The following is a 13,012-nucleotide window of genomic DNA, read 5'->3' on the forward strand; positions in this document are numbered from 1 at the left end:
TGTAGACCAGGCTGGTCTCGAACTCACAGAGATCCGCCTGCCTCTGCCTCCCGAGTGCTGGGATTAAAGGCGTGCGCCACCATCGCCCGGCCCGGCTGTATATTTTATTTAATTAGTTCCTTGTTACTGGACAAATTCAGCCAAACAGAATGCTCTGAAAATCATACGCATGTATTTAACATGTGCAAGTCTCTAATTCCTAGAGGGAGAAAGTGTAATCTTTAAGGCAGGACTCTGGGTGGCCTAGAACTTGTTACAGGCTGGCTTCCAACTCATGGCAGTCCTCCTGCCTCTGCTTCCCAAGTACTGGAATGAAAGGCTTACACACCATGCCCAACCTTAAGGTAAGTTTTTAAAAATTTTTAGTTTTGAAAGCTTTACTATCTAGGAGGTAAAAAAAATATCTCCTTTGTCAATCAGTTGTGGTGGCACACACCTGTAATCAGAGCACTCATGAAGATGAGGCAGGAGGATTGCCACAAGTTCAGTACCAGTTTGGGTTATGTAACAAATCTGAGGTCAGTCTGGAGGGCAAGGCAAAACCTTGTCTTAAAAAAAAAAAAAGAAGCTAACAACAACAAAAAACAAACTATCCATGAAATTTCTGCTTTGTGGCATGGTAAGACGATTGGGCAGTTAAAGCTGATGACCTACATGGGCGGAAAGAGAGAACTAGCTTCCACAAAATGTTCTTTGGCCTCCATGAGCACAGTGCACACTGTGTGTGTGTGTGTGTGTGTGTGTGTGTGTGTGTGTGTGTGCCAGTGATCCACCTATCTCTGTCCCACCAGCCCATGCCTAACTTTTGAGACAAGAGCTGGAGATCAAACTTAGGTGTTCATATTTCCATGGTAACACCAACTAAGCTATCCCCCAGCAACACTTTACCAACTGAGCTACTGCCTAGCCCCGATTTTTCACATTTCAGGTGTTTAAAAGCTTTCCAGTTCTGTAAAATAACAGTATTTTTGTTCTTTTCCTCTGTCTCTGTCTCTCTCTCTCTGTCTCTGTCTCTGTCTCTGTCTCTCTCTCTCTTTTTGACAGTGTCTCACAATGTTGCCCTGGCTGTCCTAGAACTCACTCTGTAGGCCATGCTGGCCTCAGACTTAAAGAGATCCACTTGCCTCTGCCTCCTGAGTGCTGGGATCAAAGGTGTTCACTATCAAACCTAGCTTTCTACACTTTTTTGAAGATGCCATAATGAAACCTTTATTGTACTTACTTTTTAATTCCTTGGCAGCCCTGGAACACAGTGCTTAAGGCACGATCCCAACCCTATGCTCACTGCTTTGTTGATTGCTTGTATGGTTGCCTCATAACAGCCAGATGCATGGTGGTGGGGGGTTGGGCCTCAGACCCACGTAGTATAGGCTCATATTCACTACATATCCAAGAATGACCTTGCACTTCAGATTTTTTTCTAAGATTTATTTATTAACCCTGTCTCGAAAATAAAAAAAAAGATTTATTTATTTATTATGTATATAACATTCTGCCTTGATGTATGCCCGCACGCCAGAGGAGGGCGCTAGATCTCAGTACAGATGGTTATGAGCCACCATGTGGCTCCTGGGAATTGAACTCAGGACCTCTGGAAGAGCAGTCTGTGCTCTTAACCTCTGAGTCATCTCTCCAGCCCTGCACTTCAGATTTTTATCTCTTCCTCCTGAATGTAGGAATTACAGATGTGCCTTACCGTGCTAGCTAGGTTTATTCCGTGCTGGGGATGGAACCCAGGGATTTAGTGCATGCTGGACAAGCACTCTATCAACTGAGCTATATCCTCCGGTCCCAGAACTGGTGAGATTACTGACCATGTCGGGAATGACAACAGGGGCCTCAAAGAAGAGATCAAGCCGCTAAGCCAGTCTCTGACACCAGTTGCCTGGTTCAAGTTCAATTCTTGTCAGAGCCATCTGTAAACTTCTCTTTCTTTACTTGTGAAACGGGACACCTACTTCATAGGTCTGCTGTGATTAAAGGGATCTGGCTTTCATTGCTTAAGATAACGATGGAATAAGTGGTGGGTCCTAGTTTTATTTTCAGGCTTCCTTTCTTCCTCCTTCGCTCCTTCCCCCTCCTCCCCTTCTCCTCCCTCCCCTCCCCTTCTCTCTCCATCCCCCCCCCCCCGTGCTCCACGTGCCCCGCGTAAATAAGCGAGCGCGCAGGCGCCAGGAGTAGGTGCCCATTGGTCACCCCGGCGCTGTCCAGGGCCGTGGGGAGACACTCTGTGGCCTCTGACAGCGGGATCCCCCCGGGGTCGGTTGATTCGCGCGTCTGTGGGTCTCTGAGTCCTGGCCAGCAGCTTCGCCCTCGTCATGGCGCCACTGCTGCAACTGCTACGGCTGCTGGCCCTGCTCCGGACCGTGGCCCTGGTCCCGGTCTCCGCCAAACCCCGGGCAGACGACGAGCAGGCCTGGGATCTGTCGTACCCGGAGCTTCTGGCGCCCGCCCGCTTCGCGCTGGATATGTACAATTACGGTCGTGCTGCCGGGATGAGGGCCGTGCTGGGGACTGTTCGCGGGCGCGTCCGCCGGGTGAGAAGCGTGGGGAACGGGTAAGGGGCCTGGGTCCGGGAATAATGCAAGGTGGAGTTTGGCTTAAATTTTGGGTGTTGTCCTGGACGGTGGAGGAAAGGACCTGTGTAGGCTGAGTAGAGAAGCACAGGTGAGCTGCAGGCACCTAAGAGGACCAGAGTAGGGGGGTGGCCGTGCCAGCCTCGCCTTCTTCTCCGTCCAGGTGGGTCGGGGCTCTCTGTTCTCCCTGGAAGCCACAATGGAGGAGCCACCTTGCGATAATCCTCTGGTGTGCCTGCTCCCTGCGACCAATAAAACCTTGGTGAGTGATGGGGTCCCAGCTATTGTTGGCCCTAGGCCAGCAAGCAATTGGAATAATGGGTCCTGTGAAGAGGCAGAGGTTATCCCACCCTGAGTTAGAGATCAAAATGCACTGAGAGGGTGGGTATTTGGGCGCTGGGTGCTGGGTGTGATTGCCTTCTATGTGGCCCTCCTTTGAGGAGCTTCTAGCTGCTCTTGCCAGGATCTTGTTCCAGTCTGTCTCCAGATTATCCCTTCTCTTCCTCCAGCTCTGCAGCTTTCAAGTCCTGGATGAGCTAGGAAAACACGTGCTGCTGAGGAGAGACTGTGGCCCAGTGAATGCGAAGGTTCCAGGTGCTGGTATAGCTCAAGGAGATTGGGATAGCCCAGACCATACTTGCCTCAGAATACAGCCTTGATTGCACCTCTGTTCCAACCCATTCCAGAGTATGGAAATGAGACTTTCAGTTCATTCCTTCCGATGCTGAACAAGGACCCATTGCCCCAGGTGAGGAGCCCATACCTGGGAGAGCCAACCGTCTCCTAGTGTCCTGGGGTCAGGCTGAACTTGTAAACAAATACCCTTTTGCCTTCCCAGGACTTTTCTATAAAGATGGCCACAGTCTTCAAGGACTTCATGGCTACCTATAACCGGACTTACGAAACAAAGGAAGGTAGGACCTAGCCTTGTCTGGACCGGTAACAATCAGACTTGGGCCTTCTCCTATCATGGCACCTTAATATTGAGGAAGGAAAGGACTCAAGGACCCCCCAATCCCTGAGTTCTTCCCCAGCTTTCTAGGCAGCTGAGTTGTCAAGGACATGTGGACTGTCTCCTCCTTCCTTCTTCTCGTCCTGGCCAGAAACCTCAGGTTTCCATCACTCCAGGCAGGGTGGGGTAAATCTGGGAGACCAGATTTTCTCTGTTGGATTCCTTCAGTCATCTCGGCCCTTCCCGTGACCTCTCCTGGGTGACACCCTTAGGCTTCATTTTGGTTACTGCTGTTCTAGTCAAGAAGCCATTGCTCGGGCTGGAGAGATGGCTCAGTGGTCAAGAGCACTGGCTGCTCTTTCAGAGGTCCTGAGTTCGATTCCCAGCAACCACATGGTGGCTCACCACCATCTGTAATGAGATCTGGCACCCTCTTCTGGCATGTGGGCATACATGGAGGCAGAATGTTGTATACATAAGAAAGAAAGAAATAAATCTTTAAAAAAAAAAAAAGAAAGAAGCCATTGCTCAAGTTCAAGTCCCCAAAGTTGGCCATGCCTCTCACTTTTTCACCTTGATGTCTGCTTCCCCCATGTCTTATTCTACCTGGCCCAGGGATCTGCCCTTACAAACAGCTTCAGGGACGAAGGCAATCATTTGGTTAATAAAGCCCTTGCCTTGAAGTTTAAGACATGAGTTCAGCCCCCAGATCCCACCAAAGAAGCCCAACATGGTGGCCGAGACAGCAGTGCAATTGGTGGCAGAAACAGACTCATGGCCTGCTACCTAGCCAACTTGATTAAGTTCTCAGTCAGTAAGAGACCATCTGCGAAAAGAAGGTGAAAGACCCTGAGGAATGACACCAGGGTTGTCCTTTGATCCCGCCCCCCACTCTGACACATTCAAAACTTTCAAGTTCAACCCAGAGTTCCTCTCACCTGGGGAAGACTTTGCTTGCTCTCCCCTCTTACCTCTCCTTTTATGATGTGGTTGGGTTCAGGCCTCTCCTTTTTGGTCCCTCAGAAGCCCAGTGGCGCTTGACTGTCTTTACCAGAAACATGGTACGAGTACAGAAGATACAGGCCCTGGACCGTGGCACAGCTCAGTATGGGATCACCAAGTTCAGCGACCTCACAGGTGGGGACGATGACCAGAGCCGTCACAGAACTTGGAGGAAATTAGGCCCTGCTCCTGAAGCTCCTCATCTGGGCCGGCATAAAATATTCAGTCCTGTCTGCCCTGCCCCCTCTGCCCACAGAGGAGGAGTTCTACACCATCTACCTGAATCCCCTTTTACGAAATGGTTCTCGCAAGAAGATGAGGCCAGCCAAGTCCATAAATGCTCGCGCCCCGCCCGAATGGGACTGGAGGAAGAAAGGGGCTGTCACCAAAGTGAAGGACCAGGTTGGAGTCCCAGAAGTAGGGTGAGAAAGCGGATGGCATGGGGCCCTGATGAAAGGTAGAGCCTTGACCGCGTCTGTTGTCTTGCAGGGCATGTGTGGCTCGTGCTGGGCCTTCTCTGTCACAGGCAATGTGGAGGGCCAGTGGTTCCTGAACCGGGGGACTCTGCTCTCCCTGTCAGAGCAGGGTGAGCATCCTGCTCTAGCCCCCTCACATTCAGACCAGCCTCTCCAGAGGACCCCTTGGAACCAGACTTCTGTCTCCTAGAGCTCTTGGATTGTGACAAGATGGACAAGGCCTGCTTGGGTGGATTGCCCTCCAATGCCTACACAGCCATAAAGAATTTGGGTATGCATTATTTTGGTCAGAAGGGGCAGCAGGTGCCACCTCTTTGCAAGAGGGGGAGATGGGTGAGGGAGTCACACAGAGCTGGGTTCTGGTCTTTATGTTGGCCCTTTTTGGCTGATGGTCTACAGCAAGCCAGTTTTGTCAGCCTGTTATTCAGCTATGAAATGGGATAGACAATGTCCACTTTGTGTGATTGTCTCCAATGCCAAATGAGAAAATATATGTATAGATGTAAGATTCTTTTTGCAGGGGAGTGGTTGAGACAGGGTTTCTCTGTAACAGTCCTGGTTGGCCTGTAACTCACTGAGATCCGCCTGCCACAGCCTCCTAAGTGCTGGGATTAAAGGCGAGTGCCACCAACACCCAGCTAGATGTGTGATTCTGATGCATGACAAAGACCCTGTGAGTCTTGGGTGTTTTTGCTTCCTGGAAGTCTGTGTTTTTACTGTGCTGCTAAACTTGACAGCAACACCTCTCTTTCCTGAGGAGGGGTATTAAATCAGCGATGGGCTGTAGGATGGTGAGCTAAGGAACTGAGCTTAGAAAGAAACTGGTCCAGGAGCCTAACAAGTGACTGAGCTACATTAGCAGTAGACTGTCAGGGCAGGACAAGCAGCAAAGAGCAAAAATGCCAGAAAACCTTGGATGAGGCCTCAGCAAGGAGGCGGTCATGGGAGTGGAGTCCTGTCCAGGCCGGTTAATGTAGCTCCTTCCCACATCCTTCCATCCCTAGATATGTCATCTCTAGTCTGAGGAGATTCCTCAGAGACTGGGGCCCTAGGAATAGGTAAGGAACATGTGGCTTCGTGTTTATGGGAAGCTTGTCACTCCTGTGTCTGGGAGAGCATGAGGGAGTGATAAACAGGAGTCTACTCCTTTCCCAGGAGGGCTGGAGACAGAGGATGACTACAGCTACCAGGGCCATGTTCAGGCTTGCAACTTCTCAGCACAGAGAGCCAAAGTCTACATCAATGATTCAGTGGAGCTGAGCAAGAATGAGAACAGTGAGTGGGGGGTGGAGGTGGTGGATCCAGGTTGATGTTGCTGGGCCCAGGTAACCTCTGACACTGCCTTCCCCTCTCAGAGATGGCAGCCTGGCTGGCCCAGAAAGGACCCATCTCAGTTGCCATCAATGCCTTTGGCATGCAGGTGAGGCCCTGGCCTCTATGCTTCTGCCCTGTCTTGTGTCTATGCCTCCCTCACTTCTCCTTCAAGCTAGCTCTCTACTCCCTGTTTTCTTCTCAGTTCTATCGCCATGGGATCGCCCGCCCTCTCCGACCCCTCTGCAGCCCTTGGCTCATTGACCATGCTGTGTTGCTGGTGGGCTATGGCAACCGTGAGTTCCACCAGCCTCCGGATTATCCTTCCCTCCATCCCAGGCCCCAGTCAGGGGCTAGATAGCAGCTTCTTAGGCCTTCTGAGGGGAACCTTGTTCTGAAACACCCATGCCGTTTGTAGACAGAAAAGCTGAGACTGTGGGAGGTTGAAGGGTTGTTCTGGAGGCAATTGGACAAGTGCTCTCCCCAACCCCTATAGATGCATGAGATCTCTGTGAGGATGGCAGGCGGGCCTCTGGCTCTTTGTTATTCTCCTAGTTCCTATTACAGACTCACTGCAGATACGTGAAGGGTGCAGCAGATGAATCTCAGAGTGGAGAATTAGGGGTCTCTGACCCCTTGTATTCTGTGTTGCTCCGTAGGCTCCAAGACTCCTTACTGGGCCATCAAGAACAGCTGGGGTAGTAACTGGGGTGAGGAGGTGAGTTTTGTCTGGTCGGCCTCTTACCCTCTAGCTGTACCCTACCTAAGCACCCTCACCAAGTCCCACTGTCCCTCAGGGTTACTACTACTTGTATCGTGGGTCTGGAGCATGTGGTGTGAATACCATGGCCAGCTCGGCAGTGGTGAACTGAGGGACTTGCTGGCACAGGACCTGATGCTGACCACAGTGGCCCCTTCCTTAGCCTGACTCATGCCCAGGCCCCTCAGGAGGCACAGCTGGCTGAGGGACAAGCACTTGGTGTACCTCAGGGTGAGCAGTGGGCCCTGGTCCCCTTCTTCCCTCCCTCCCTCCCTCTCATGCCCACCTGAAGTTTCTCAGCTGCCTCTTTGTTGAATTGTGGTAGCTAAGAGGATCCTGAGGTGAAGGAGGCTTTCATGGAAGCCAGTGCTGGGGCACGAACCCCGGGCTCGGGTAAGGTGCAGAATGAAAATACTCTGATCACAAATCTGACTTTGTCCTCAGCAGGCTCTGGCTTCCTGCATTGGTTTTCCTCTGTCTGAGGCTGTAAACTTTTGGTCCCCTTCCACATCCAGTAAACTTGTAACCAATCTTCTCTAAGAGCAATAAAGAGGTACAGTGTGCTGTAATTGCTTAGTCTCTGGGGGAAAAGTTGGGTCTTAGGGATCCCTGGTGGGTCAAGTTGGAGTAGCTGGTCCCACCCAGGAGCTCCAGGGCCCAGCTTCCCCTTCAGCAACCAAGAGGACATGGGAGAGGCCCACAGCCTGATCTTTATTCAGAAGCACAGTGCTGGATAAGCTTGAGGCCATTGCTCCGAGGGACGGTGGAAGCCACCACAGAAGTGCCCTCTCTCCTTTTCTGTTAAGAATGTCAGAGGTCACTTTCTCCATAGAGGGCACTGGAGAAAGCCACGTAGTCCAGGGCTCCAGGCGGAGCCCCAGATCCTTTGTAGGGCACCATCCGATGGATGCAGTACTCAGCCTGCTCGGCAGGGAGCTCTCGCCGCAGCTCTTCTGGGGTGATGTAGTTCTGGAAAAGAGGAAACATTAAGGCCCCACAGGTCTTGGGTCATGCCCTAGCCCACCAGTCCCTCCACCACATGGGATTCACCTTGTCTCCTGCCAGGATTTTGAAGGAGGCTACAACTTGTTCAGCTGTGTCTGTCTCAGCAGTCTCTCGGGTCATGAAGTCAATGAAAGCTTGGAAAGTCACAACCCCTGCTGCATTAGGATCCACCATAGTCATGATGCGAGCAAACTCCACTTCCCCCTTCGGAGACAGAGGGCAGGCACTTTGTCCATAGCGCTAAAGCCAAGAGGGCCCCTCATGTCCCCTCTGGGGGACTTTCCATACTTGGCTTGTTATCACCCCAGTGAAAACATACCCTCTTCCCAAGACAATCAGTTTGACTTTAGAGATTCCTTCATGCTAGGCAGAAAACTGCCTTTTGCCCAATTCCCCCCTCTTGCTTGAGAGCTCCAATATTTCACAATTTAGCATTTTTCTTTTGGGGGGGGGGCAAGCTAAGACCTTGATTTACTTCTGTGTTTAGCCAGCCTTTGTGTGGGTGTGCTGAACAGAGATGGTTTATGTGAAGAGGGAGCCAGGCAGAAGGAGGGGAACTGATGGTATTTGTAGAAGTGGTTTGGGGGCTCACCAGGTCATAACCCATGGAGATGAGGCAAGCTCGGAAGTCATCAGGCTCCATCATCCCGTTCCGCTTCTGTAGAGGACAAACGGGTATCAGCCTCGGTCTCTAAATCCCACCAGCCCCCACCTCTTAGCTCAGAGGACTTGGGCTCTGCTGACCCTGTCAAAATGGTTGAAGGATGCCCGGAACTCGTTGAGCTGCTCCTGGCTCAGACCCTTGGCGTCTCGGGTCAATACCTGGTTCTCTACCTCATTGATGGTGCGGGCAATGGAGGTGAGCAGCTGCTCCCAACCCACACGGATATGCTAGAGAGCAAGAGACAAGGCAGTCAGTGGGTGGCCAGCTCTTTATTCTTACTTCAGTTTTACTTTGTTTGTTTGGAGACGGTATAGCCCTGGCTGTCCTGGAACTCTCGATGTGGATCAGGCTGGCCTCAAACTCACAGAGGTCCACCTGCCTCTGCCTCCCAAGTGCTGGATTAAAGACACGCACCACCACACCTGGCTGTCTAGTTGGTTGTATTCTTAATTCATTATGTGACATTGGAAAAGTTCTCCCCTTTATTGGGCCTTTGTCCCCATCTTGAAGTTCCCCTAAGTGACTCTAAGCAGCCCTTTCTATCTTAAAGTTTAATGGCTTATTATGTATTAAATATTCATCAACCATAGCCAATCTTGTAGTCGGGCTTTAGGATGCTTTATGACTCTGAACAAGCCTCTTTTCATCTTCCTTTCCTCCCTTCCCCCCCACCCCCGCTTGCCTCATGAAGCCCAGGATGACTTTGAACTTGCTCTGTAACCAAGAATGACCTTGAACTCCTGATCCCGGTGCCTCTATCTTTCAAGTGATGGCATCATAGGTGTGCATCACATCTAGCCTGGACAAGTCACTTTCCATTGCTGGATAGCCATATTGCCATGGGACATCAGAAAAGCTTGCCAGGCTGAATTGGTGACCCTCCTGGGACAGATGTGCTCTGTCCATCTATGAATACATCAGGCCTCCCCCCCTTCTCCCAAGGGTGAGACCCCACCTCCATGCTGTAGACCGTGTGCTTGTTGTCAAAAACCAAGCTCTCCTGCAGCAGCTGGTGGTCACCCTCCAGCCGGTCAATGTTGCTCTTGTAATTGATGATGTTTTGTTCCTGCTGCCGTAGACCTGCCATCTGCTCCTCCAGAGAGCCGGCCAACCCAGCTGCCAGCCGCCCTACCTCCTGTAAGGGTACCCAGGCAGGATAAGAACTCTGAACCCCCACAATCCCATTCCCTGAGCTGACCCAGCTATCCACGCCTTTACCTCCACCTTTCCCTGGATCCAGGGTCCTATGGCATTGGCCTGGGCTGCAAACTGTCGCCGGAGCCTCTCATTCACCTGCTGCCGTGCCAGTTCCTCCTGCAGGGTCTGGTCACGGCTGGGTACCAGCTTTCGGACCTGGGAAGGAGAGCGGTTGTATCATGACCAAGTCTGGGGGCCAGGAGATGGTTCTGAGGCGAGATGACCTTCAGGCCCTCAAACTTCAGCTCTGGTTCTCATGAAGCAAACTGGGATAAACTCTGAGGCAAATGACTTCATATTCATAGACTCCAGGTTTCTCATCTGTAAAATGGTGCCCAGTGATATAACAAGTATCACTTGTGGATGATACGCACCCAATGAATTCTATATGTCTATCAGTCCTGATAGGGAAATGGTGTTAGAGGCTTATCCAATGCCAGGAGGAATCTGTGGCAGATCCCAGATCTGGATGGAGGTGGGCTTTATACCCCATATCTTGGGACACCAGAGGTTTCATTGATTCAAATATACAAGAGGAAGTGAGGACCATGCAGCGTTGCCAGTGGCACTGACCGTGTCCCACTTATTGTTGATGTCCTGTGAGCTGAGGGTGATGTAAGGGTTGGCAGACTTTGGCCGCAGCCCATACGTTTGGCAGATCTTCTGGATCTCTCCTTGGATGCCCAGGATGGCACCTCGCTCTCGATCAGCCTCAGGCAACGTTGCCTTGAACTGTTCATGTGCTGTTAGCAGGCTCTGGGGGAGAACAGGAAGGATCAACCAGCACACCCACTGACCGCAAGCAACAGAGGCGGCAGAACAGGGAACTAGCTGTTTAGTAGTTGGTACAGGTGGTGGTGATGCGTGCATTTAATCCCAGCACTCGGGAGGCAGAGGCAGGCAGATCTCTATGAGTTCAAGGCCAGCCTTGTATATAGAGTGAGTTCCAGGGCAGGCTCCAAGCCTATGGAGAAACCCTGTCTTGAAAACCAAAGAAAGCAAACAAAAAGAACCTAAGCATCTTGCCTGCTAGCCCAGCACTCCATAACGGGTTTTTCCTGCTTCCTGTTCCTGTTATCCAGGAACCCAAAGGTATGGCTGATGGGATGTGAGACCAGTTTACCTCTCATTACATCCAGGGCCTCCCAGACTTCTCCCAGAATACTTGCACTTACCTGAGTCTCCTCCACAGAGTGCACTAGCCACACATCCTGCAGGTCCTCAATAGCCCCATCCAGCCAGTTGTTGAAAGGTGCTGCCCGACGAGCAAACTCCAGCTGTAGCTGGTCAATGGTTTCCAGGAGCTTTTCCATCCTCTAGAGCCCAGGGGGACCATGTATCAGACCCTTCGTGGCTTTCTGGCCTCATCACCTTGCCCTCGGTTCCCTGGCCCACCTGCCCACCTCTAGTGCGTCTCTCCTCTTCTGGGTCAGTGTACCCAAGTTATCCCACTGGTCACAAATGGCTTGGCAGCGGCTATTCACTGAGGCTGCCTCATGGTAGTCCAGCTCACTAGTGGGGTGAAAGGGGAATAGGGACAGAGCCAGACCCTGACCTAAGTGAAACCAAGGCAGGGTGAGGTTGCAGGAGTGACGGTTAGGGAGGCAGAGAGGAACTTTCTCTTCCAGGGGTCTCAGTGTGTGATTGCAGGAAGACTGGCACCAAAGATCCTCAGCTCCAGTCCCTGGATGTGGAGCCTGAGGTTTCAGAAGCAGGATTATGGGAGAAGGGGAACTGGAGGAGGTAGTTAATGAGGCCAAGACTGACTGGGATGGGCTAATATCCTAAGATAAAGGGGTTTCCCCATGCGCGTTGTAACTGAGGAGTGCCAGTGGATAAATGCAGGGGTTGGGGACAGTGTTTCTGGGCGTACGAAGTACGGGTGTGACAGAGGAATAGGGCGGGGCTCAGTGAAAAGGGGCGGGGCAGGTTTCTTCAGGGCAGGGCTCAATGGAAAGGGGCGGGGCAGGTTTCTTCAGGGCAGGGCTCAATGGAAAGGGGCGCGGCAGCTCTCTGGTCACGCCTACTTGAGTTCCTGGGCCAGTGCAGCAATGTGCTCCACTCTGTCTTGGTGCGCTGCCAGGTCGCTCTCAAAGGCTTCGTGGCGCCTCAACAGGGCTCGTACCTCCTGCAGCGAAGCCGACTCGTAGTCGTGTTGGTTCAGCATCTCCTCTTTGCCTGCTCGGGAAGAGAATAGGGTCCTGTCACCCAGAGACCGCCATGGCTGGGGTGTAAGGTTTCCCAATATACCCTAATATGTCAGCCGGATCGTTGGTATTGCTTGCCAATCCCAGCACCGTCCAGGATGACCTTTGCTACAATTTTGGAATTACCTGATATCGACCCCTCCCCCGCTCTTCTGTTTTTTTGTTTTTTTGTTTTGTTTTGTTTTGTTTTGTTTTTTTCTGAGACAGGGTCTCTCTATGTTGGTCTTGCTGGAACTCGCCATGTTGACCAGGTTGGCCTCGAACTCGGAAAATAGCCTGCCTCTGCCTCTGCCTCTGCCTCTCAAGTGCTGGGATTAAAGGCGTGCGCCACCGCGCCTGGCCTTTGAACTACTTCTCAGTGCCCCTGTGAACTCCTCAATCTTTGACTGGGCTTCTTTTGCTCACCACTGTTTCCCAGAGCCTGACACAGTGCCTGATACTTGATGGATGACAGAGCCTTTGTGAATACATAATTACTGTATGAATAAATAATAAATGCAAAAGTGTTTTTAAAGTAATAATTACTATAATTTTGCAAATAAAGACCACCATCTTCATTACAGTAGTGATAGGGACACTTCATTTGAGGCCCTGTAGGTGACAGATACAAAGGTTCAGAGATTGCAATAGAGTCATTTAACTAAAAATTTCAAGAGTTTTTTGCTTGTTTTTGAGACAGTCTCTTTCTGTATAGCCCTGGCTGTCCTTGATCTCACTCTGTAGACCACCAGGCTGACCTCAAACTCAGAGATCTGCCCACTCTGCCTCCCAGTGGCTGGAATTAAATGAGTGTGCCACCATACCTGGCAACTTCAGAAATTCTTATAAAAATATCCAAACTATTGTTTTTTTTTAAGTTTTT

At 51.3% G+C, this 13,012-nt stretch overlaps 2 protein-coding genes across 2 annotated transcripts in view; one reads left to right on the top strand and one right to left on the bottom strand.

Moving 5' to 3' along the window:
- The first annotated feature begins 2,189 nt into the window (after positions 1-2,189).
- Ctsf (cathepsin F) lies at positions 2,190-7,639 on the top strand. Its single transcript, XM_013347996.2, has 14 exons — positions 2,190-2,537; positions 2,740-2,838; positions 3,086-3,170; positions 3,263-3,324; positions 3,415-3,490; positions 4,552-4,665; positions 4,787-4,932; positions 5,020-5,116; positions 5,197-5,277; positions 6,162-6,281; positions 6,362-6,426; positions 6,523-6,613; positions 6,977-7,035; positions 7,115-7,639. The coding sequence occupies exons 1-14, from the start codon at positions 2,319-2,321 to the stop codon at positions 7,187-7,189; spliced, it is 1,389 nt and encodes a 462-aa protein (XP_013203450.1). The 5' UTR covers positions 2,190-2,318; the 3' UTR covers positions 7,190-7,639.
- A 248-nt stretch (positions 7,640-7,887) lies between these two features.
- Actn3 (actinin alpha 3) overlaps positions 7,888-13,012 on the bottom strand; it is a 17,318-nt gene continuing 12,193 nt past the window's right edge. Inside the window, exons 12-21 of the mRNA XM_005351692.3 lie at positions 11,971-12,121; positions 11,347-11,455; positions 11,119-11,259; positions 10,517-10,699; positions 9,965-10,099; positions 9,702-9,881; positions 8,827-8,973; positions 8,675-8,740; positions 8,128-8,286; positions 7,888-8,046 (exon numbers count right to left, since the gene is read on the bottom strand). Coding sequence (XP_005351749.1) covers positions 7,888-8,046; positions 8,128-8,286; positions 8,675-8,740; positions 8,827-8,973; positions 9,702-9,881; positions 9,965-10,099; positions 10,517-10,699; positions 11,119-11,259; positions 11,347-11,455; positions 11,971-12,121 — 1,430 coding nt within the window. The remainder of the gene's footprint in view (positions 8,047-8,127; positions 8,287-8,674; positions 8,741-8,826; positions 8,974-9,701; positions 9,882-9,964; positions 10,100-10,516; positions 10,700-11,118; positions 11,260-11,346; positions 11,456-11,970; positions 12,122-13,012) is intronic.

The sequence above is a fragment of the Microtus ochrogaster genome, chromosome 8 (assembly GCF_000317375.1).
Source record: "Microtus ochrogaster isolate Prairie Vole_2 chromosome 8, MicOch1.0, whole genome shotgun sequence".
Classification (NCBI taxonomy): domain Eukaryota; kingdom Metazoa; phylum Chordata; class Mammalia; order Rodentia; family Cricetidae; genus Microtus; species Microtus ochrogaster.